The sequence below is a fragment of the Arachis ipaensis genome, chromosome B05, assembly GCF_000816755.2.
Source record: "Arachis ipaensis cultivar K30076 chromosome B05, Araip1.1, whole genome shotgun sequence".
NCBI classification, from domain to species: domain Eukaryota; kingdom Viridiplantae; phylum Streptophyta; class Magnoliopsida; order Fabales; family Fabaceae; genus Arachis; species Arachis ipaensis.
This window is the reverse complement of record NC_029789.2, coordinates 114,834,954-114,861,387: the sequence shown is the minus strand read 5'-3', so window position 1 is coordinate 114,861,387 and position 26,434 is coordinate 114,834,954. Positions and strand designations below refer to the sequence as shown.

General features: G+C 43.2%; 1 protein-coding gene across 1 annotated transcript; it reads left to right on the top strand.

Annotated features, from left to right (window-relative positions):
- On the top strand, positions 4,768–6,804 carry LOC107640915. Its single transcript, XM_016344418.1, has 2 exons — positions 4,768–5,718; positions 5,767–6,804. The coding sequence occupies exons 1-2, from the start codon at positions 4,768–4,770 to the stop codon at positions 6,802–6,804; spliced, it is 1,989 nt and encodes a 662-aa protein (XP_016199904.1).

The window sequence follows — 26,434 nt, the reverse complement described above, 5'->3', positions numbered from 1 at the left end:
TTCATGCCACAAGCACATGGTTAGGGACAGCTTGATTTAGCCGCTTAGGCCAGGATTTTATTCCTTTGGGCCCTACTATCCATTAATGCTCAAAGCCTTGGATCCTCTTTACCCTTGCCTTTTAGTTTAAAGGTTTACTGGCTTTTTCTGCTTGCTCTTTCTTTTTCTTTCTTCTTTTTTTTTCACTGCTTTTTCTTGCTTCAAGAATCAATTTTTTTATGATTTTTCAGATTATCAATAACATTTCTCCTTTTTCATTATTCTTTCAAGAGCCAACAATTTTAATATTCATAAAAAACAATATCCAAAATATGCACTGTTCAAGCATTCATTCAGAAAACAAAAAGTATTGCCACCACGCAGCCCAAGAAGCCGCCGGATCGGGGCACCGCCCCATCCAGGCCCAAGAAGCCTTAACGGATCCCTTCGGGTCGGTTAGCCATAACCGACCCGGAGTCCAACCACATCACAGCCGTGCCACCAGCCGGGTCGGAACCCCCAGGGTCGGCACCCGACGTACCGACCCCCCGTACAGATGACCCGCACGCGTGGAAAGTGACAGCTCAAACTCTCCACCAACGGGCCAGGCCATTACTAGGCCCACCCAACACGCTATATAAGGGGAGAGGATAGCTCTCCCCCCAAGGTACGTCACATCCTTACCTAACCCTGCCACCCTCAGTACGGACTCTGACTTGATCGTCGGAGTGTCCTTGCAGGTGGCCATCCCCTCGCTCCGTCCGCCCTCCGACGTCATCAGCATTCGCTCCGCGTTCGCTCGGGACCTCTCCCCCTCTCCTTATCACCTCCTGTCGACAACCCGATCACCCGAGAATATCCATCCAAACCCCAATCCAATTCACTGTGAGAAAGCTTCTCTAGCATGAATCCTCCATTCCTTTCCCAAGGTTCCGAAGGATTCCAATTATGGGTGGTTTCTTTCCCAAGACAACTACCCAATGGAATTAGATCGAGAAGCTTTCTAACAAAATTCAAGAGAAAAGATTGAAGAAGAAGATAAACTATTATTGATTCATTGAATTACAATAGAGCTCCCTAACCCAATGAAAGGGGGTTTAGTGAGTCATAGCTCTGAATTCAATTACAAATATATGAAAACTAGCCAAATGAAGATCAAAAGTCCCTTCCTAACTTAAATTCTATCCTATTTATACACTTTCTATATTGAGCTTCTGTTGTGTTTCTTGGGCTTTGAGGCCTCTCCCTGCTTTCCTTTTGCTTTGGGTTTATGATCCATAATCTTGATGAGGCTGCTGATCCAAATTCTGTAACATTCATTGAGCCAACTTAGAGATAATCAAGTAATGACACATGACTCAACAAATTGAAATTCCAGACTCATCAATCCTTCAGGCCCAATCCATAAACCATGATATTCAATTGGGTTTCATACCAGTGTAAGTTTAAGTTAATGTTTGTGCTCAAACGCTAACTTAAACTGCAATATTTTTGGCCCAGAAACCTTTTCTAATAGTGGCGTTTAAGTTGCAGTTTAAGCTTAAACTGCAGCTTAAACGCCAGACACTTCCAGTGATGCCCTTTGTGGAAGCACGTTTAAGCTTCAGTTTTAGGTTAAACTGAAGCTTAAACGTACTCATCAAAAGCTGGGAATGCTGGGTCCATCTTGTGTAGATGTTCCCCTATGTAGTTAAGCTTGATTTGAGAACTGATGTTGTAATCAGCTTGAACTGAGTATCTTGCATTCTATAAAGTGGTGGCTTCCTTGATTGCCAAGACATTGGCATCTTGGTGTTGGCATATGTGGCTGAAGGATTCCTGTAATTTTAAATTCTGTTCCCTTTGCAAATCTAAGAATCTTGATTCAAAGTTCCTTTGCATATCCATCATTTTCAGGTGAAAGTCCTCTTGTCTCTCCTGAGACCTCATGTATTGTTGAGACATTCCTTCTATGAATTCCTGCATTCTGCTCATATCCATGGGATCTCTGGGAATTTGTTGCCTTCTTTCTGGAGTTCCTTGCTCTTCTTGCTCTTCTTCTCCTTCTTCTCCTTCTTGTCCTTCTTGCTCTGCTTCTGCTTGTTGCTCTTCTTCATTTCTTCTTTTTGTATGTCTTGGAGCAATTGGGCCAAGAGTCATTCTGTATGCAGTTATGGCCATTCCAGGATATAGCCAATTAGGTCTTTCATCTTCAAGTGGTACTTGGGCATCAATGCATAGTCTAATGATGGTGCTAGGGAAGTGGAGCCAGGATTCAGGATCACTTTTCTCACTAAGCTCTTGTATCTGTTCAGCAATGAGTTTATGAACTTTGATCTCCCCTCCCACCATAATGCAATGTAGCAAGATGGCTCTTTTAGGGACTATTTCTGAAGAGTTTGCAGTGGGTAGGATGGATCTCCTAACTATTGCATACCACCCTTTAGCTTCAGGTGTTAGGTCTCCCCTTCTCAAGACTCTTGGAGCCCCTCTTGTTTTTCTCACCCATTCAGCTCTGATGGCACAAAGGTCTTCAGCAATAGTTGTATAGTCAGGTTCTCCTATCATCCTTTCTTCATAACTTGCTTGGCTGAAATGTATGTTTTTCAGGCCAAGAGTTTTCATGATTGCCTTGGGGCTGAAGTCAACTTCCACCCCTCTCACATAGCTTTTGTATGTGGGTTTCACGGTTGAATCCTCCCTCACTGCATTTGCATAAAACTCTTTCACCAGGTTGATGTTGATTTTAGTGATTGGCTTAGTCAGGAGCTCCCACTTCCTCTTTTTGATCTTCTCCCAAACACCTGGGAACTCATCCTTTTCAAGGTCAAAGGGAACCTCAGCTAGTACCCTTTTAGGTCTCATCCATTCGGCTTGAATCTCATGGAAAACTGATTTGTATCTCCATGCATCGAATTCCCTGTTCTCCTCCATTGGCTACTTGTCTTTTCTTCTTTTGTGGCTAGATGAAGCTGCCATTGGTTCTTTAGTTTTGGGTAAGTGACAAGCTAAAGTTGACAAGGTGAAGCAAGAAGTGTTGTTGGAAGTGTGGTGAGGTTATTTTCGGCAAGAGATAGTTATGCTATGATGAAGAAAATGTGTCAAAGACTTGTGAATTTTCTTTTTGACCAAGCATCGTACCTCCCTTTGTCTTTTTCCTCTATTTTTGTCTTTTCTTTTGTACCTGCACAAACAAACAAGTTTGCTATCATTTTTCGGTCCATGTGAATGATGAATAGTACTTGCACATGTAAATCAATGATTGTCTTTATGAGCTTATAGCCGTGACTTCTACATGTATGCACACTTATTATTTGGACACCAAACTTAGTGTTTGGTAAAGTCTCCTGATGACATGAAATCCATATTGGTTGTCCTTAATGAATGTGCATAATTCTAATAAATCATAGTCACATTGGCTCTTTGATTCTAAACAAATTTACTACCCTAAGTAATTGAAACCAAAGTATTAAAACATGCGAATGGTATACTTGTCATGAATTTCGAAATCCAGAGGAACTTCTTGCTTTTCATGAACCGTGTTCAAAGAGGAACACCAAACTTAATGTTTGATTGTGCACTTTGAATGAAAAATTGAATGTATTTTGAATAAAATTTGGGGTGCCTTCAGGCATACCAAACTTAGAGACAAATTGTATTTTACATGCAATGTTTAGTGCACTCTTTCAGCAGTTGTCCTGAGGATTCAAGTTCATGCATAAGAAACCATGCTTTATTAAATGCACAACAGAACAGAAAAAAAGTAGGGATATTAAAACATGGGTTGCCTCCCATGAAGCGCTTCTTTAACGTCACTAGCTTGACGGTTGTCCCTTGTTAGGGTGGATTGTAGTGCTTGACGTCTTCTCCTCTCACTACGAAAACGTCCCCACTTGATTCCTTCATGATTTCTAAATGTTCCATAGAAAGAACTTTCCTGATTGTGAACACTTGAGGGAGCTGGGAAGGAATGGTTTTGAGGCCAGGTGGAATTGGCAGATAATGGCTTGATATCACTTTATCTCCCGGAGAGAAACCTTCAGTGGGAATTTTCTTGTTTCTCCACCCTCTTGGCAATTTCTTTACAATTCTTCCCTTTCTCCTGAGGATTTCTTCATTGACCCTTATGCCATAAGGATCCTTTTGATCTGTTTCCATTGATTCTTGTGGCTTTAACTCTTGCAACTCTCGTTTGCCTTCCAAGGACTGTTTTAGAGTTTCAGTTGCTGGCTTGCTTTCCTCCAAACATAGATGGCTACTATCATCCTTAGGCTTTTCCGATTCTGGTTTAGGCTCAGATGCAGGTTTGAAAACTTTGAAAATGAGCTGTTCATCACGTATTCTCAGAATTAGCTCTCCTTGTTCTACATCTATGATCGCTCTGGTAGTGGCTAGAAATGGCCTGCCCAGAATGATAGGGTGTAGGTAGCTTTCCTCCATGTCCAAAATGACGAAGTCTGTGGGGAAGTAATAATCTCCCACTCTAACCAGCACATTCTCAACTACCCCTTCAGCTTGCTTCTGAGTTTTGTCAGCTAGTTGTATGATTACATCAGTGGATCTCACCTCATTCAGTTGTAGCCTCTTCATGAGAGTTAGAGGCATCACATTTATGCTAGCTCCTAGATCACAGAATCCTCTATCAATTTTTGTTCCCCCTATGATGCAGGGGATATGAAAACTTCCTGGGTCTGTTTTCTTAGAAACTGTGTCCTTCTTGATGAGGGCACTGCATTCTTTGTTCATTGTTACCGTTTGTCCTCCCTTCAAAACTCTTTTCTTGCTCAACAATTCTTTTAAATACTTGATATGTGTAGGCATTTGCTGGAGAATCTCAGACACAGGGTTCAGAACTTGGAGCGGGAGTTGGCGGCAAGGGACCAATCCCAGGGAAACGCTGGCCGCTCGCACGGCGGCGCTAGCCAATCCCACGCCCGCACCCACTCCCCCTCCCATGTACACAACAGCCAAGCAAGAAGCCTAATAAGGCGCGAAGAGACACACACACAAGCGACCTCCAGACCCAACCGAAGCAAGTCGGAAGGCCGTTGGGGGTCCCAGAAAGAGGAAGACCGTAATCCAGAAAACCCCATCATCATAGGGGCAACCCCTTGTCATCCCTCAATCCTCAAGGTCCGGCTCCCGAGAAACTTCGACAAGCCAATGGACATGAGGTATGATGGGACCAAGGATCCCCAGGAACATGTCACGGCTTTCGAAGCAAGAATGAATTTGGAAGGAGTAGGCGACGCAGTCAGATGCCGGGCGTTTCCCGTAACACCGGCCGGCCCGGCAATCCGGTGGTTCAACACTCTCCCACAAGGTTCCATCACGACTTTCGCAGACATCTCCCAGAAGTTCCTAGCACGGTTCACGACGCGCATAGCAAAGGCGAAACACCTGATCAACCTGTTAGGGGTCACCCAGAAACCCGGCGAGCCGACCAGGAAGTTCCTGGATAGGTTTAACAACGAATGCCTGGAAATCGACGGCCTCACGGACTCGGTCGCTAGCCTATGCCTAACGAACGGCCTATTGAACGAGGACTTTAGGAAACACCTAACAACCAGACCTGTATGGACCATGCAAGAAATCCAAAGCATAGCCAAGGAGTACATCAATGACAAAGAGGTCAGCCAGGTTGTGGCGGCCAATAAACGGCAGCCACCCAACCCGCCACCTCGGCATGCGCACCAAACTGAAAGATACAAGGAAGCTCCTAGAGACAGCACCCCAAACAAACTACCCAAGCAACCACGGGTAGGGAGATTCACGAACTACATGCCACTCACGGCGCCCATAGTATAGGTCTACCAGCAGATTGCAGACAAAGGAATCCTATCCAGACCAAGACCCCTGAAGGAGAGAACGGAAGGCAACAAAAGCCTTTATTGCGATTACCACAAAGGGTTTGGTCACAAGACCCAGGACTGTTTTGACTTCAAAGATGCCTTGGAACAAGCCATCAGGGAGGGAAAACTAAACGAGTTCTCCCGGCTCATTAGGGAGCCGAGGAGACGGGAAAGAGAGCGCTCGGAGGAAGACCGGAACCGGGCTGTCAAGCCAAGACAAGAACCTCCAGCGGACGCCAACAACCCCCCAGCCTTTGTGGTTAATGTCGTGGTCGGACAAGATAGCCCCCCCAATTCCAAATCAGCAACAAGGAAGGATTCCCGAGTGCTCTCCATCACAACAGAGAGCCCCACTGCCAGCAGGAAGCCCCCCACCATATCATTTGGCCCAGAAGACAAATGGTTCAATGACCTTCCCGAGAACTCCCCCATGGTAGTCACAGCAATGATCGGAACGGGACTGGTCAAACGCATCCTCGTCGACACGGGAGCCGACTCAAATATCCTATTCAGAAACGTCTTCGTCGCCATGGGATTCAAGGAATCTGACCTCCAAAATCACCAACATGGAGTCATGGGACTCGACGACAATTTTATCAAGCCCGACGGGACGATCTCCCTCCCAATCAGCTTAGGAACTGGCAATGCCAGGAGATCGGTTATGGCAGATTTCGTAGTCCTTAGAGACTCCACTGCCTATAACATCATCCTAGGGTGGAAAACCATCAACGAGTTCTCAGCTGTAATATGCACCAAGTTCCTAACAATGAAGTTCATGACGGACAAGGGAACAGTTGGTTCCATAAGGGGAGACCTAGAAACGGCAGTCGCTTGCGACAACGCCAGCCTCTCCTTAAGGAAGGAGTCCAAAAAAGCAGCTGGCGTGTTCCTAGCAGACCTGGACGCCTGGATAGAGGACAAACCAAGACTTGAACCAGAGGGAGACATGGAGAAATTTCAGATAGGGAAGTCGGGAGCAATTCACCTTCATTAACAGGAATCTTCCCCACAAACTAAAAGCCCCCCTGGTACGCGGAATCGTGATTACACTTTAATTATGTAAAATTCATTGCTCTTTCTTTCCCTGGAAATGGCGCCAAAAACATGATGCCAATACCATGGTTCACAACTCCGTGTAACTGACCAGCAAGTGCACTGGGTCGTCCAAGTAATACCTTACGTGAGTAAGGGTCGATCCCACGAAGATTGTTGGTATGAAGCAAGCTATGGTCACCTTGTAAATCTCAGTCAGGCGGATATAAAATAGTTATGAAGTTTTCGAATAATAATTAAATAAATATAAAATAAAGGATAGAAACACTTATGTAAATCGCTGGTGAGAATTTCAGATAAGTGTATAGAGATGCTTTGCATTAATCTTTGAGGAACAGCAGAGCTCCACACCTTAATCTATGGAGTGTAGAAACTCTACCGTTGAAAATACATAAGTGAAAGGTCCAGGCATGGCCGAGATGGCCAGCCCTTCTGATCTAAGAACCAGACGTCCAAAGATGATCAAAAGATAGTAAAATGTCCTATTTATAATAAACTAGCTACTAGGGTTTACATGAGTAAGTAATTGATGCATAAATCCACTTCCGGGGCCCACTTGGTGTGTGCTTGGGCTGAGCTTTAACTTTCCACGTGTAGAGGCCATTTGTGGAGTTGAACGCCAGGTTTTGAAGCCAGTTTGGGCGTTGAACTCTGGTTTTGGATCCTTTTCTGGCGCTGGATGCCAGAATTGGGCAGAGAGCTGGCGTTGAATGCCAGTTTGAGTCATCTAAACTTGGGAAAAGTATGAACTATTATATATTACTGAAAAGCCCTGGATGTCTACTTTCCAAGGCAATTGGAAGCGCGCCATTTTGAGTTCCGTAGTTCCAGAAAATCCATTTTGAGTGCAGGGAGGTCAGAATCCAACAGCATCAGCAGTCCTTCTTCAACCCCTGAATCTTTTAAGGGTTATTGGCTTTTTGCTCTTGCCTCTTGGTTTTAAGAGCTTTGGCTTTTTCTGCTTGTTTTTTCTTTTTCTTTTGATTTTTTTTCGCCTATTTTTTTTCTGCAAGCTTTGTTCTTTGCTGCTTTTTCTTGCTTCAAGAATCATTTTTATGATTTTTCAGATTATCAAATAACATGTCTCCTTGTCATCATTCTTTCAAGAGCCAACATATTTAACATTCTTAAACAACAACTTCAAAAGACATATGCACTGTTCAAGCATTCATTCAGAAAACAAGAAGCATTGTCACCACATCAATGTAATTAAACTAAGTTCAAGGATAAATTCGAAACTCACGTACTTCTTGTTCTTTTGAATTAAAACATTTTTCATTTTAGAGAGGTGATGGATTCATAGGACATTTATAACTTTAAGACAAAGTTACTAACTACTAATGATCATGTAATGAAGACACAAACACAGATAAGCACATAACATAGAAAACGAAAACCAGAAGAAATAAGAACAAGGAATGAGTCCACCTTAGTGATGGTGGCGTTTCCTTCTTGAGGAACCAATTATGTCCTTGAGCTCTTCTATGTCTCTTCCTTGTCTTTGTTGCTCCTCCCTCATTACTTTTTGATCTTCTCTTATTTCATGAAGGATGATGGAGTGCTCTTGATGTTCCACCCTTAGTTGTCCCATGTTGGAACTTAACTCTTCTAGGGAGGTGTTGATTTGCTCCCAATAGTTTTGTGGAGGAAAATGCATTTGAGGCATCTCCGGGATCTCATGGTGATGAGCTTCCTGCGCCTCTTGAGCTCCATGAATGGGCTCTCTTGCTTGCTCTATCCTTTTCTTAGTGATGGGCTTCTCTTCCTTAATAGGAATGTCTCCTTCTATGAAAGCTCCAGCTGAGTAACATAGATGGCAAATAAGATGAGGAAATGCTAGCCTTGCCATGGGAGAGGACTTGTCAGCCACCTTGTAGAGTTCTTGAGGTATAATCTCATGAACTTCCACCTCTTCTCCAATCATGATACTATGAATCATGATGGCCCGATCCACAGTAACTTCAGATCGGTTGCTAGTGGGGATGATGGAGCATTGGATGAACTCCAACCATCCTCTAGCTATAGGCTTGAGGTCCAATCTTCTTAGTTGAACTGGCTTGCCTTTGGAGTCAATCTTCCATTGAGCTCCTTCCACACATATGTCCACAAGGACTTGGTCCAACCTTTGATTAAAGTTGACCCTTCTAGTGTAGGGGCGTTCATCTCCTTGCATCATAGGCAAGTTAAACGCCAACCTCACATTCTCCGGACTAAAATCTAAGTATTTCCCCCGAACCATTGTAACATAGTTCTTTGGATTCGAGTTTTTACTTTGATCATGGTTCTTAGTGATCCATGCATTGGCATAGAACTCTTGAACCATTAGGATGCCGACTTGTTGGATGGGATTTGTTAGAACTTCCCAACTTCTTCTTTGAATTTCTTGTCGGATCTCCGGATACTCATTTCTTTTGAGTTTGAAAGGGACCTCGGGGATCACCTTCTTCTTGGCCACAACATCATAGAAGTGGTCTTGATGGGCTTTGGAGATGAACCTTTCCATCTCCCATGACTCGGATGTGGAAGCTTTTTCTTCCCTTTCCCTCTTCTAGAGGATTCTCCGGTCTTAGGTGCCATCAATGGTAATGGAAAAACAAAAAGCTTATGCTTTTACCACACTAAACTTAGAATATTGCTCGTCCTCGAGCAAGAGAAGAAAGAATAGATGAAGAAGAAGAAGAAAATATGGAGAGGAGGGGGAGATGTGTTTTCGGTCAAGAAGAGAAGAGAGGGTTGTGGTTTGTGAATTTGAGGAAGAATGGAGGGCTTTATATAGGGAAGGGAGGGATGTTAAGTTTCGGCCATATGGGTGGGTTTGGGTGGGAAATTGGTTTTGAATTTTGAAGGTAGGTGGAGTTTATGAGGTAGGTTTATGGGGAAGAGTGTGTGGATGTGAGTGGTAAAGGGTTAATAGGGAAGAGGGATGGAGGTGATAGGTGAAGGGTTTTAGGGAAGAGTGTTTATTGGGAATAGAGGATGATTGAGAAGAGAGAAGAGAGTGAGTGGAGGTAGGTGGGGATCCTGTGGGGTCCACAGATCCTGAGATGATCCTGTGGGGTCCATAGATCCTGAGGTGTTCAATGAATTACAACCTTGCACCCAATTAGGCATGTAAAATGCCCTTGCACATAACTCTGGGCGTTCAGCGCCAGGTTGGTGCCCATTTTGGGCGTTCAACGCCCATTTGTTGCCCATTTCTGGCGTTGAACGCCAGAACCATGCTTGTTCTGGGCGTTCAGCGCCAGCTTTTAATTGAAGGACTAGTTCTCCTCTGTCCACATCAATCACAGCTCTTGCTGTGGCTAGGAAAGGTCTTCCTAGGATGATGGATTCATCCTCTTCCCTTCCAGTATCCAAGACTATGAAATCAGTAGGATGTAAAGGCCCTCAACCTTTACTAACACGTCCTCTACCTGTCTATAAGCCTGTTTTCTTGAATTGTCTGCCATTTCTAATGAGATTTTAGCAGCTTGCACCCCATAGATTCACAGTTTCTCTATTACAGAGAGGGGCATGAGGTTTATACCTGAACCCAGGTCACACAGAGCTTTAAAGATCATGGTGCCTATGGTGCAAGGTATTAAGAACTTTCCAGGATCCTGTTTCTTCTGAGGTAATCTCAGTTGATCCAGATCACTTAGTTCATTGGTGAACAAGGGAGGTTCGTCTTCCCAAGTCTCATTGCCAAATAGTTTGGCATTCAGCTTCCTGATTGCACCAAGAAACTTGGCAGCTTGCTCTTCAGTAACATCCTCATTCTCTTCAGAAGAGGAGTACTCATCAGAGCTCATGAATGGCATAAGGAGGTTTAATGGGATCTCTATGGTCTCTAGATGAGCCTCAGAGTCCTTTGGTTCCTCAGAGGGAAGCTCCTTATTGATCACTGAACGTCCCAGGAGGTCTTCCTCACTGGGATTCACGTCCTCTCCTTGCCTTGCAGGTTCGGCCATGGTGATCAATTCAGTGGCCTTGCACTCTCCTTTTGGATTTTCTTCTGTATTGCTTGGGAGAGTACTAGGAGGGATTTCAGTGATCCTTTTACTCAGCTGGCCCACTTGTGCTTCCAAATTTCTAATGGAAGATCTTGTTTTATTCATGAAACTTACAGTGGCCTTAGACAGATCAGAGACTAAGTTTGCTAAATTTGAAGTATTTTGTTCAGAGTTCTCTGTCTGTTGCTGAGTTGATGATGGAAAAGGCTTGCTATTGCTAAACCTGTTTCTTCCACCATTATTAAAGCCTTGTTGAGGCTTTTGATCCTTCCATGAGAGATTAGGGTGATTTCTCCATGATGGATTGTAGGTGTTTCCATATGGTTCACCCATGTAATTTACCTTTGCTATTGCAGGGTTCTCAGGATCATAAGCTTCTTCTTCAGAAGATGCTTCTTGAGTACTGTTGGATGCAGCTTGCATTCCATTCAGACTCTGAGAGATCATATTGACTTGCTGAGTCAATATTTTATTCTGAGCTAATATGGCATTCAGAGTATCAATTTCAAGAACTCCCTTCTTCATAGGCGTCCCATTACTCACAGAATTCCTCTCAGAAGTGTACATGAACTGGTTATTAGCAACCATGTCAATAAGTTCTTGAGCTTCTGCAGGCATTTTCTTTAGGTGAATGGATCCACCTGCAGAAGTATCCAATGACATCTTAGCTAAGTCAGACAGACCATCATAGAATATGTTCAAGATGGTCCATTCTGAAAGCATGTCAGAAGGATACTTTTTGGTCAGTCCTTTGTATCTCTCCCAAGCTCCATAGAGGGATTCACCTTCCTTCTGTCTGAAGGTTTGAACATCCACTCTAAGCTTACTCAGCTTTTGAGGAGAAAAGAACTTGGCTAAGAAAGCCTTGACCAGCTTATCCCAAGAGTTCAGGCTGTCTTTAGGTTGAGAATCTAACCATATTCTAGCTCTGTCTCTTACATCAAAAGGGAAAAGCATGAGCCTGTAGACTTCAGGAGCTACTCCATTAGTCTTAACAGTATCACATATCTGCAAGAATTCAGTTAAAAACTGAAAAGGATCTTCAGATGGAAGTCCATAAAACTTGCAGTTCTGCTGCATCAGAGAAACTAATTGAGGTTTCAGCTCAAAGTTGTTTGCTCCAATGGCAGGAATGGAGATGCTTCTTCCATGTAAATTGGAATTAGGGGCAGTAAAGTCACCAAGTATCCTCCTTTCATTATTATTATTTTCGGCTGCCATCTCCTCTTCCTGTTCAAAAATTTCTGAAAGGTTATCTCTGGATTGTTGTATTTTAGCTTCTCTTAGTTTTTTTTTTTCAGAGTCCTTTCAGGTTCTGGATCAGCTTCAACAAGAATGCCTTTTTCTTTGTCCCTGCTCATAAGAAAGAGAAGAGAACAAGAAAAGAAGAGGAATCCTCTATGTCACAGTAAAGAGGTTTCTTATTGTTAGTAGAGAAAGAAAAGGAGAAGAAAAAATTCGAACACAGATGGGAGAGGGAGAATTTTCGAAAATAATTTTTGAAAAAGAGTTAGTGATTTTCGAAAATGGTTTTTGAAAAATGTTAGTAATTTTCGAAAAAAATTTTTTAAATCAAAGATTAAAATAATTAGTTAATTAAAAAGAAATTTTTAAAAAGAGGGAAGATATTTTCGAAAATGAGAGAGAGAGAGTTAGTTAGGTGGTTTTGAAAAAGATAAGAAACAAAAAAAAAGTTAGTTAGTTAGTTGAAACAAATTTTGAAAAGATAAGAAGATAAGAAGTTAGAAAGGATATTTTTAAATTAAATTTTTGAAAAAGGTAAGATAAGAAGATATTTTTGAAAAGATATGATTTGAAATTAGTTTTGAAAAAGATTTGATTTTTAAAATCACAATTAATGACTTGATTCATAAGAAATCACAAGATATGATTCTATAACTTAAAGTTTGAATCTTTCTTAACAAGCAAGTAACAAACTTGAAATTTTTGAATTAAAACATTAATTGGTGATGTTATTTTCGAAAATCATGTGATAAAGATAAGGAAAAGATTTTTGAAAAATATTTTTGGAATTTTCGAAAATAACTAAGAAATTTGAAAAAGATTTGATTTTTGAAAAAGATTTTGAAAAAGATAAGATTTTCAAATTGAAAATTTGATTTGACTCATAAGAAACAACTTGATTTTAAAAAATTTTGAAAAAGTCAACTCAAATTTTCGAATTTGATGAGAGAAAAAAGGAAAGATATTTTTTTTATTTTTGAATTTTTATAATGAGAGAGGAAAACATGAAAAATGATGCAATGCATGAAAGTTATGGATCAAAACAATGAATGTATGCAAGAATGCTATGAATGTCAAGATGAACACCAAGAACACTTTTAAGATCATGATGAACATCAAGAACACAATTTTGAAAAATTTTTTAATGCAAAGAAAACATGCAAGACACCAAACCTAGAATTCTTTAATGCTTAGACACTAAGAATTCAAGAATGCATATGAAAAACAAGAAAAGACACAAAACATGCAAATGCAAAGATCAAACAAGAAGACTTACCAAGAACAACTTGAAGATCATGAAGAACACTATGAATGCATGAAAATTTTTGAAAAATGCAAGATGCACATGCAATTGACACCAAACTTATAACATGACACATGACTCAAACAAGAAACACAAAAATATTTTTGATTTTTATGATTTTATGAATTTTTTTTTGTATTTTCTTTTAATTTTTTTTTTCGAAAATCATTTTGAAAAAAAAAAGAAAAATAAGGATTCCAAAATTTTTAATATGAATTCCAAGAATCTTATGCTCTCTAGTCTAAAGCTCCAATCAAAGGGTCAGGTATGGCTTAATAGCCAGCCAAGCTTTAGTATGTAATTTAGACATGACACGCCTAACATGCCCTACAGTCGTGATTTTACAGCCAGCCAGGCCACAGCATGCTTCATGAAACACTAGAATTCATTCTTAAAAATTCTGAAGAAAAATATATTTTTGAAAATATTTTTATTTTTTTTTTTTTGAAAACAGATGAGAAATTTTTGAAAGATTTTTGAAAAATTTTTGAAAATAAAATAAAAAGAAAATTACCTAATCTGAGCAACAAGATGAACCGTTAGTTGTCCAAACTCGAACAATCCCCGGCAACAGCGCCAAAAACTTGGTACGCGGAATCGTGATTACACTTTAATTATGTAAAATTCATTGCTCTTTCTTTCCCTGGCAATGGCGCCAAAAACATGATGCCAATACCATGGTTCACAACTCCGTGTAACTGACCATCATGTGCACTGGGTCGTCCAAGTAATACCTTACGTGAGTAAGGGTCGATCCCACGGAGATTGTTGGTATGAAGCAAGCTATGGTCACCTTGTAAATCTCAGTCAGGCAGATATAAAATAGTTATGAAGTTTTCAAATAATAATTAAATAAACATAAAATAAAGGATAGAAACACTTATGTAAATCGCTGGTGAGAATTTCAGATAAGTGTATAGAGATGCTTTCGTTCCTCTGAACCTCTGCTTTCCTACTGTCTTCATCCAATCAGCCTTACTCCTTTCCATGGCTGGCTTTATGCAAGGGCATCACCGTTGTCAGTGGCTACATCCCCTCCTCTCAGTGAAAATGGTCAACGCACCCTGTCACGGCACGGCTATTCATCTGTCGGTTCTCGATCATGCTGGAATAGGATTCACCCTCCTTTTGCGTCTGTCACTACGCCCAGCACTCGCGAGTTTGAAGCTCGTCACAGTCATTCAATCATTGAATCCTACTCGGAATACCACAGACAAGGTTTAGACTTTCCGGATTCTCTTGAATGCCGCCATCATTCTAGCTTACACCACGAAGATTCTGATTAAGAGATCTAAGAGACACTCATTCAATCTAAGGTAGAACGGAGGTGGTTGTCAGGCACGCGTTCATGGGGAATGATGATGATTTTCACGTTCATCACATTCATGTTGAAGTGCGAATGAATATCTTAGAAGCGAAATAAGTTGAGTTGAATAGAAAAACAGTAGTACTTTGCATTAATCTTTGAGGAACAGCAGAGCTCCACACCTTAATCTATGGAGTGTAGAAACTCTACCGTTGAAAATACATAAGTGAAAGGTCCAGGCATGGCCGAGATGGCCAGCCCTTCTGATCTAAGAACCAGACATCCAAAGATGATCAAAAGATAGTAAAATGTCCTATTTATAATAAACTAGCTACTAGGGTTTACATGAGTAAGTAATTGATGCATAAATCCACTTCCGGGGCCCACTTGGTGTGTGCTTGGGCTGAGCTTTAACTTTTCACGTGCAGAGGCCATTTGTGGAGTTGAACGCCAGGTTTTGAAGCCAGTTTGGGCGTTGAACTCTGGTTTTGGATCCTTTTCTGGCGCTGGACGCCAGAATTGGGCAGAGAGCTGGCGTTGAACGCCAGTTTGCGTCATCTAAATTTGGGCAAAGTATGGACTATTATATATTACCGAAAAGCCCTGGATGTCTACTTTCCAACGCAATTGGAAGCGCGCCATTTTGAGTTCCGTAGTTCCAGAAAATCCATTTTGAGTGCAGGGAGGTCAGAATCCAACAGCATCAGCAGTCCTTCTTCAACCTCTGAATCTGATTTTTGCTCAAGTCCCTCAATTTCAGCCAGAAAATACCTGAAATCACAGAAAAATACACAAACTCATAGTAAAGTCCAGAAATGTGAATTTAACATAAAAACTAATGAAAACATCCCTAAAAGTAACTAGATTCTACTAAAAACATACTAAAAACAATGCCAAAAAGCGTATAAATTATCCGCTCATCACCCCCTCATGGAAGTCATAAGGGCAAACCGCGACCTCTTCGCATGGACCCCATTAGATATGCCGGGGTTGGACCCTGAAATCATGTCTCACCGGCTAGCCATAAAACCCGGAGCCAAACCGGTAGCCCAGCGAAGAAGGAAGATGTCGCAGGAAAGAGCTGAGGAAGTCGCTAAGCAAACAACAGGGCTGCTAGAAGTAAGGTTCATCAAGGAACTCGAGTACTCGACATGGCTATCAAATGTTGTGTTGATCAGGAAAGCCAGCGGGAAATGGAGGATGTGCGTAGACTACTCCGACCTGAACAAAGCATGTCCCAAGGACTCTTTTTCCCTCCCCAACATCGACACTCTGGTAGACTCGGCAGCGGGATATCAGTTTCTCAGCTTCATGGATGCCTACTCCGGATACAACCAAATCCCGATGCACCGACCTGACGAGGACAAAACTGTGTTTATAACCCCAGGGGGCACCTACTGCTACAAAGTAATGCCCTTTGGACTAAAAAATGCAGGGGCCACCTACCAGAGATTGATGAGCAGGGTCTTCCACGACCTCATCGGCAAGACGATAGAGGTATATGTCGACGATATACTCGTAAAAACGGCAGAACCAGGCCAACTGATAAAAGACCTCCAGGCCATCTTTGAGGTGCTAAGGAGATACAAAATGTGACTCAATCCGCTCAAATGCGCATTCGCCATGGAAGCAGGAAAATTCCTAGGGTACATGATAACCCAGAGAGGAGTAGAAGCCAACCCAGATAAGTGCGAAGCCGTTCTCAAAATGACAAGTCCTGGGTGCATCAAAGACGTACAACGGCTGACCGGGAAGTTCACAGCCCTATCTCGGTTCCTCGGAGCATCTGCGAAAAGGGCCGCCCCGTTCTTTAACCTAATGAAGAAAGGAATCACCTTTGAATGGACCCAGGAGTGCGAAGAGGCATTCGAGCACTTTAAAAGGATACTCTTGGAACCTCCCGTACTCAGCAAACCCGGGAAACATGAGCCCATATACCTCTACTTGGCTGTGACCACGCAAGCAATGGCCGCAGTACTAGTCAGAGAGGAAGATAAGACCCAACGACCAGTATACTTCATCAGCAAAATGCTTCAAGGGGCAGAGACAAGGTACACAAAGCTGGAGAAGCTAGCCTATGCCCTACTAATTTCATCAAGAAGGCTGAAACAATATTTCCAAGGGCACACAATCATCCTAAAGACCGACCAAGCCATCCGACAAGTCCTCCAGAAACCCGACCTGGCGGGAAGGATGATGGCATGGGCAGTAGAGCTATCCCAATACGACTTGCAGTATGAACCAAGGCAAGCAATCAAAGCCCAAGCCATGGCCGACTTCCTCGTAGAGGTCATAGGGGAAGCACCCGACATACCAAACACACGGTGGAAGCTCCATGTTGACGGAGCATCCAATCAAACGTTCAGAGGAGCTGGAATCATCCTCGAAAACTCGGCTGGCATAGCCCTTGAACAATCCATCAAGTTCGAATTTCCAGTCAAGCCGAGTATGAAGCCTTGATAGGAGGACTGATGCTAGCCAAAGAAGTCGGAGTATCAAGGTTGGAAATCAACAGCGACTCCCAAATCGTCACTTCCCAAGTAAACGGCAGCTACCAAGCCAGGGACGCGCTGCTACAGAAATACTTGAAAAAAGTAAAAGAACTATGCAAAGGCTTCGAGGAAGTAACAATCCAGCATGTTCCCAGAGAAAGGAACGCCCGAGCCGACCTCCTCTCCAAGCTCGCAAGCACTAAACCCGGCGCGGGGAACAGATCTCTGATCCAAGGGCTAGCAACAAAACCTGCGATCATCATGTGCACAACCCAAGCACCAAACCCGCCCTCATTGTTAGACCCGATCTCCCGATATCTAGAGCATGCAGAAGCACCTCCCAACCAAAAAGAGGCAGAATTTATCAAAAGAGAGGCCCCCAAGTACACAATCATACAAGGACAGCTGTACAAGCGAGGGCTCCACCAACCACTATTAAAGTGCCTGTGCCCCGACCAGACAGACTACGTCCTGAGGGAAGTACACGAGGGGTGTTGTGGTCACCACATCGGGGAAAGATCTCTAGCAAGGAAAATCATCAGGGCGGGATACTACTGGCCCACCATGATGTCAGATGCTCAGGAATTCGTAAAGAAATGTAAAAAATGCCAGGAGAATGCCAACTTCCACAAAGCGCCTCCCGAGGAACTCAACCTAATGTTGGCCCCCCGACCTTTCGCCCAGTGGGGAGTCGACCTTCTGGGCCCATTTCTCCCAGGACCCGGGCAGGTGAAGTACTTAATAGTAGCGATAGATTATTTCACCAAGGGGGTAGAAGCAGAACCACTAGCCAGCATATCCGCAGCGAACTGCCAAAAGTTCATGTGGAAACAAGTGGTCACAAGATTCGGGATACCGGAAACCGTCATATCGGACAACGGGACCCAGTTCACCGACAAGAAGTTCAAAGGATTCTTGGAAGGACTGGGGATCAAGCAAAAGTTCTCCTCAGTCGAACACCCCCAAACCAACGGCCAAGTTGAAGCAGCCAACAAAGTTATCCTAAAGGGGTTGAAAAAATGACTCGAGGGGAAAAAGGGCTCATGGGCAGAAGAACTATCCCCAGTACTATGGTCGTACAGGACCACACCCCAGTCATCCACCGGGGAAACCCCTTTTCGACTCACATACGGGGTCGACGCTGTCATCCCAGTCGAGATCGGGGAACCGAGTCCGAGGCTGCTCCTCGGTGGGGGTAGCAAGGCCGTTGAAAAAGACCTAGCCGACGAGACAAGGCAAATGGCGCACCTGGCAGAAGCAGCAATCAAGCAGAGAGTGGCCCTCAGATACAATGGCAAAGTACTGAAAAGGAACCTGGGAGAAGGCGACCTGGTCCTACGACGAAACGACATAGGTCCCTCGACACCAGGAGAAGGCAAGCTAGCCGCAAACTGGGAAGGACCTTACAGAGTAAAAGAAGTCCTCGGCAAAGGGAGCTACAAGCTAGAAAGGTTGAATGGGAACGAAGTACCGAGGACATGGAACATGGCGAACCTCAGAAGGTTCTACTCGTAAGAAGGGGCGGCCAATGTGACCCCAACCCCCATCCCCATGTTCCGCTTTTACGACCTCTTTTTATGCTTTATGTGAATATCTTCCTTTGTTTAAATTTGTTTACGCATTACAAATTCCTTTGTCTAACAATATGGTAAGCTTATCTTTTGCAAGTTCATCCATCCCAAGTCTCAAATAAAATGCAGCATAAAATGGTCGACCTAACAGTAACCCGGGACTGATCACCCTGGGAACCATAAGGGACCAAAAGCGAAAAACAGGCCCAAAGAAAGTAAATACGATAATAAACGGATTAAAGCAAAAAGCCACAATGGTCCGAACATGCGAAATAAAGAGCAATGGCCACGACGGCCCGAACAAAATCCAATGAAAACGAGCACAAAGAGTGTTCAAATACAACTAAAAGGCGCCACAGCAGGCCCAAAGTGATGAACATTACAAAATAAAACAAAGACTATATCCTAACAAGTCAGAGGATGTCAACAATCTTCCCACCCTCCACAGTTTTCATCGCACTAACCTGGTGGAGATCAAGGTCGGGAGCCAGCACCGCGACCTGTAACTTTATTCCTTCCTCAGTCAGCTTGACGGCGTCACGAGCTCCCTTAGCAAGATCTTTGTTCCTCTTTTTTAAGGCCGATATCTCCCGAGCAGCCGCCTCCGCCGAACTCTCCGACAACTTCAACTTCTCTTCCAATTCTTCAACCCTCTTCTTCATAGCCGCAGTCTCACCACGAGAGGTATTCAGGTCCTTCATCAAGGCCATATCTCGATCAACCAACCTATTAATCTCCTTGACATCCTCCTCAGCTTTCTTCTCATGTTCAGCCAACTTAACCTTCAAGGATTCCTCCCGAGATCGAGAATCCGTCAAATCCTTCTGGGAATTTTTAAGCTTCACCTCCATGGCATGATAGCTTCCCAGCACGGGTTCAACCTTCTTAGCAATAGCAGCAGCACGAAGAAGGCTACGGTAAATCCACCTGGCCTGCCCAGAGAGGTCGGCCTCATGGAAAAAATCTTCGGTGCCGGGGAGCAGTTGAGACTCAATAAAACCCCCAGCATCGAAATTTTTCTCCATTACCGAGAGGGCCTTGCCGGTGTCCCGTTTCCTCTTCTTAACATTTCCCACAAGCTTCAATTCATCCTCACCAAAATCCTCCTCAAAGACCTCCACCTCCACGTTGGCAGCCCCCTCAGCCTGCTCGGGAGAGACGACATCCTCCTGATGAGCCAGGCCAGCCCCGTTCACTTCACCTCCGGTCTCCCCGACCTCCTCTTGCCCCTGGCCCACCGAAGGATGAGACGAAGAGTCACCCCCACCCTCTCCATCCCCTTTGATGAGATTCATCAAATCAGCCAAAGTCCTCCTCCCGCCAGCCATAGAAACTGCGAACAAAGGAGAAAGGAAAGACATCAACAAACGAGACAAGAAAAACATAGGAAGCATAAGGAAGAAATAACCCACCAACATACGAACGATCGGCTTCCCGGTCCCCATTAGCAAGCGAGGATTAAGATTCTTATCACCAAAAATAGCCAACAGAATGTCAGCAATGTTGCGATCCTCCGAATTCAGCCAATCATAAGGCACCTTTATCAAATAATCAGATCCCGCACTGAAGCTCCAGTAGGTCGGGATCAGCGGGGCTCCCTTAGCTGAAAGCCAAAAAGGATGATGCCCTTCTACCGGTCTAACCTTGAAAAAGGTAGACTTAAACCCATGAAAAGAGTCCTCAAATAGACCAAAAATTCTACGCCCCTGTTGGGCCCTAAAAGACATGTAACCCTTCTTAGCCTTCCCCTGGCTAGAAGGGTTCGTGAGCAGAAAGAGGTACAGAAAGACGTTTACTGAGAGCGATAGCTCAAGAAACTCGCAGACCATTTCAAAGCACCGAATAGAAGCCCAGCTATTCGGATGAAGTTGCGACGGCGCGACATCACAGCGATTCAGCAAGCCCATGACAAAAGGGGAAAAAGGCAGACGAAGCCCCAAAGTCGTGAACATGGGCTCGTAAACCCACAGCCAATCAACAACTGTCGGGGAAGCCAAATTCTTATGGCACACGCACTCACGAGCAACAGGGACGAAGACCTGGTAGAGCGTCTCCTCGGGACCCCCCACATAAGATTCCGGCTTGTCGTAACTTCTGAAGCCCTTCCCTGGTCATCTTGGAAGGGGTATCCTTTACATCAGAAGAAACCCAAGCATAGTGGTCGACGAAGTCAGCCAAGGGGCGTTGGGCCTGACTCGAAGAAGCAAGACGATCGTCCATACCTATATTGGGGGCACCACTAAAGTCAACACGGGAAGTCGGAAACCCTTAAAAACAAGAAAGCAAACTACGAATCTCCCCATAAACCCAGAAATACAAGCAAAAACCCAGGAAAAACCCAGAAATGCAAGCGAAACCAAGGAAAAACCCAGTGGCATCCCCTCTAAAAGGGAAAAACAAACAAGAAACGCAAAAGACCCAAGCATGCAACAAAGCAGAAGCGCCAGAAATAAAGCAACAATCAAAATGCGGGAAAGAACCATGAAAACTTACCAAAAGAGACAGGAGATTGCAAAAGAAAGCAAAGAACAAGATGCTTCAAGCAGCAACAGCAGTACAAACAGAAGAGGCAGCAGCACTGAAAAACTTGCGAAGAAGAGAAGAAGAATAGTAAAAGAGAGGAGTGGGGGTTACGAAATAAAAATAAAAGAAGAAAAGCATAACCGCCGAGGAAGAACAACTAAAAGGCAGGGGCATGACTGCCATTTCACCCCAAATTTCAAAACAATGAAGCGACGGACATTTAATGATCGGCGCCAAAACCAAAAAAGTGGCACAAAAATCGAAACGACCTAACGAAGGAAAACAAAGCGCCGCCCACGAACTACCGAGAAAAGGAAAGAGCTCACGACAAACGCGCCCAACCACGAGTTTCGAACCTCGTGACCGACGCGTTGGGGGCACTGTTACGGACTGACGGTCCAGCCCAAGAAGCCGTCGGATCGGGGCACCGTCCCATCCAGGCCCAAGAAGCCTTAACGGATCCCTTCGGGTCGGTTAGCCATAACCGACCCGGAGTCCAACCACATCACAGCCGTGCCACCAGCCGGGTCGGAACCCCCAGGGTCGGCACCCAACGTACCGACCCCCTGTACGGACGACCCGCACGTGTGAAAAGTGACAGCTCAAACTCTCCACCAATGGGTCAGGCCATTACTAGGCCTACCCAACACGCTATATAAGGGGAGAGGACAGCTCTCCCCCCAAGGTACGTCACATCCTTACCTAACCCTGCCACCCTCAGTACGGACTCTGACTTGATCGTCGGAGTGTCCTTGCAGGTGGCCATCCCCTCGCTCCGTCCGCCCTCCGACGTCATCAGCATTCACTCCGCGTTCGCTCGGGACCTCTCCCCCTCTCCTTATCACCTCCTGTCGACAACCCGATCACCCGAGAACCCCTGGTAACGAACACAATTAAAAACATTTTTTTTTGAGGAAGGTGAAGGATTCATAGGGCATTCATATCTTTAAGACATAGACTCTAAACTTTATTGATCATGGGATAAAAATAAGACATAAAATAAACATGAAAGCAGACAAATAATAATAAAAGAAAGAAAATCAAAGACATAAAAATAAATAACTCTAATACTAATGCTTATGTAACTCTTAAAATAGGTTTCTAATAATAAAAGTTATCACATAGTTAGGACTCAACAACCTTGATTTTGAGGGGTAGGTGCTCCTTCAATTTGTGGGACGTCCAACTCTTCAAGGGACAGCTTCTGACGCTTTAGCTCATGTATTTCACACCCTTGTTTCTCTTGTTCTATGAGCACTTTGTAGAGCAAGCTATTTTGATTCTGCTGCTCTTCTTTGAGTTGATTCACAGCTTCTTGTAGCTTGGTGACAGATGCTTCTAAGCGGGCCCAATAGTCAAATTTAGGAATTTCTGGGAGGAGCTCATACGCCCCCTCTTGATGAGGTTATCTTGAATTTGAGGTCCATCTATCACTTTTTTGATGATTGGACATTCAACTGTGATATATTCATCCACACCCATCTGTACCCCCGCATCTTTGCATAACAGAATAATCAAGCTTGGGTAGGCCAACTTGGCCTTAGTGGATTCCTTGTTTGCAAACATGTAAATTTCAACAGGGATAAGTTGATGAATCTCTACCTCCTTCTCCAGCATAATATAGTGAATCATCACAGCTCTCTTGACAACGACTTTAGATCGGTTACTGGTTAGGAGAATAGAACGCCCTATGAAGTCCAACCACCCTCTAGCATCTGGTTTGAGATCTCCTCTCTTTAACTGGTTTGGGACACCTTTTGAATTGGTAATCCACTGGTTCCAGGGATGCATATGTCCTCTAGAACTTGATCTAGCCTTTTATCCTTGGCCATTCTCCTATTAAAGAATTCTGGATCATCTTGTAGTTGAGGAAGTTTAAGAACCTCTCTCACTTTGTCAAAGTGGAAGTAAATAACCTTCCCTCTAACCATAGTCCGAAAGGTGTAGAAAGCAGTTCCCTATAATCTTTGCTTCTCTGTCATCCACAGATTTGCATAGAATTCCTGGACCATGTTTCTTCCAACATGTATCTCAGGATTAGCCAGGACTTCCCAGCCCCTGTTTTGAATCTGCTCTTAGATCTCTAGGTATTCATCTTCTTTCAGATTAACTTCCGGGATCACTGATCTTCTGCACACAATTTTGAAATAATAGTCTGCATGTTCTTTGGTGCAGAAGTTCTCATGCATCTAACGTGGCTTTAGATTGCTTTCTTTCTTCTCTCTTGAAGCATTTTGTCTTCCTTTGGGTGCCATGAGATTGGTTTGTTTTAACTCAGGGATCATGGAAATCACACCAAACTTAGATATTTGCTTGTCCTCAAGCAAAATAAAAAGAAAGAAAATGAATAGATGGAGAGAAGGATTCGAATGAGGGAGGAGAGGTGATGGCCGAATGTATAAATAAAGGGGAGGGAGGGAATGGGTTCGAGATTTTAGAAAAAGATATGCTTTGAAAGATATGATTAATAAAAGATAAACATGATATGAAAAAGAGAAGATTGTTTTCAAAATTAAGAGATATGAAAAAGATTTGAGGAAGTTAAATCTGAATTTTTTGTTTATGCATCTATGAAATAAAAGATAATACGAATGAGTTAAAAATATTTGAAAAGAAATTGGAAATATGAATGAGTTTTTGAAAAGGAATTGAAAATAATTGAAAAAGGATTAAAAAGAATTTATAAGATAATAAATTTTTGTGAATGGAAATTAAAAAATAAATTTTTGTAATGTTGGGATGCAGAAAATTTTGATTTAAAACATGAAAATTCGAAAAAAATTGAATTGGAAACGAAATTACCTCTCCCCTAGCTGTGCTAGCGTTAAACGCCAGAGTGACTATCATTCTGGGCGTTTAACGCCCATCTGGTGGCTATTTTGGGCGTTTAACGCCCAGCCAGATACCCTGACTGACGTTAAACGCCAGAAATTCTTCCTTACTGGGTGTTTTTCTGAACGCCTAGAATACTGCCAATTTTGGCATTAAACGCCTAGAATGCTGCCCATTCTGGTGTTTAACGCCCATAATGATATCTTTACTATCGTTAAACGCCCAGAATAGTAGCCATTCTGGTGTTTAACGCCCAGATTGCCTCTTTACTGGCGTTTTGATGCCAGTGAGCTCTTTTACTCTGTGATTCTTCTGCTTTATATTCTGAACCTTTATATCCTTGACTTGTTTACTGAAAAAGCATCAATAAACATGGACAACAAAATTAAATGGACATATATAATTGTTATAAACATCTAATTTAATTTGATAATGGCTGGGTTGCCTCCCAGTAAGCGCTTCTTTACTGTCTTTAGCTGGACTCTACTGAGCTTTTTAATTTAGTCTCAGTTTTGAGCATTCTTGCTCAATATGCCTTCAACATAATGTTTGATTCTCTATCCATTAACAATGAATTTTTTGTCAGAATCAACATCTTGAAGCTCTACATAACCATATGGTGACACACTTGTAATCACATATGGTCCCCTCCACCGGGATTTTAATTTCCCGGGGAACAATCTGAGCCTAGAGTTAAATAGCGGAACCTTCTGTCCTGGCTCAAAAACTCTAGATGACAGCCTTTTGTAATGCCATCTTTTTGCTTTCTCTTTATAGATTTTAGCATTTTCGAAAGCATTGAGTCTGAACTTCTCTAGCTCATTCAACTGGAGTAATCTTTTTTCTCCAGCTATCTTAGTATCAAGGTTTAGGAACCTAGTTGCCCAGTAGGCCTTGTGTTCTAGTTCTACTAGCAGATGACAGGCTTTTCCATGCACAAGTTGGTATGGAGAGGTTCCTATAGGAGTCTTGAATGCTGTTCTGTATGCCCACAGAGCATCATCCAGACTTCTTGCCCAATCCCTTCTACGGGTACTTACAGTCTGTTCCAGGATTCGTTTTAGTTCTCTATTCGAGACTTCAGCCTGTCCATTTGTCTGTGGATGATATGGAGTCGCCACTTTATGGTTAATTCCATATCGTACCAGAGCAGAGTCAAGCTGTTTATTGCAAAAATGAGTGCCTCCATCACTGATCAGTATCCTAGGGACACCGAACTTGCTGAAGATATGCTTCTGGAGGAACTTCATTACTGTCTTAGTATCATTAGTGGGTGTTGCAATTGCCTCTATCCATTTAGATACATAGTCTACTACCACCAGAATATAAGTGTTTGAATATGATGATGGGAAAGGTCCCATGTAGTCAATACCCCATACATCAAACAACTCAATCTCTAAGATCCCTTGCTGAGGCATGACGTAACCGTGAGGTAGATTATCAGCTCTCTGGCAACTGTCACAGTTACGTACAAACTCTCGGGAGTCTCTATAGAGAGTAGGCCAGTAGAAACCACATTGGAGAACCTTTGTGGCTGTTCGCTCACCTCCAAAGTGTCCTCCATATTGTGATCCATGGCAATGCCATAGGATCTTCTGTGCCTCTCCTCTAGGAACACATCTGCGGATTACTCCATCTGCATACCTCTTAAAGAGATATGGTTCATCCCACAAGTAGTACTTTGCATCAGAAATTAATTTTTTCATTTGTTGCTTACTGTACACTTTGGGTATGAATCTCACAGCTTTATAGTTTGCAATGTCTGCAAACCATGGTAATTCCTGAATGGCAAAGAGTTGCTCATCCGGAAAGGTTTCAGAGATCTCAGTAGGAGGGAGGGACGCCCCTGCTACTGGTTCTATCCGGAACAGGTGATCTGCCACCTGGTTTTCTGTCCCTTTTCTGTCTCTTATTTCTATATCAAACTCTTGCAAAAGCAACACCCATCTTATGAGTCTAGGTTTTAAATCCTGCTTTGTGAGGAGATATTTTAGAGCAGCATGATCAGTGTACACAATCACTTTTGATCCCACTAAATAAGATCTGAACTTGTCAATGGCATAAACCACTGCAAGTAACTCCTTTTCTGTGGTTGTGTAATTCTTCTGTGCGTCATTTAAAACACGGCTAGCATAATAAATGACGTGCAGAAGCTTGTTATGCCTCTGTCCCAATACTGCATCAATACACATTAGTTTAAATGGTAATGTCCAGTCTGGTGCAAAAATGACTGGTGCTGTGACCAGCTTAGCTTTCGGAGCCTCAAACGCCTGCAGACACTCTGTGTCAAAGATAAATGGCGTGTCA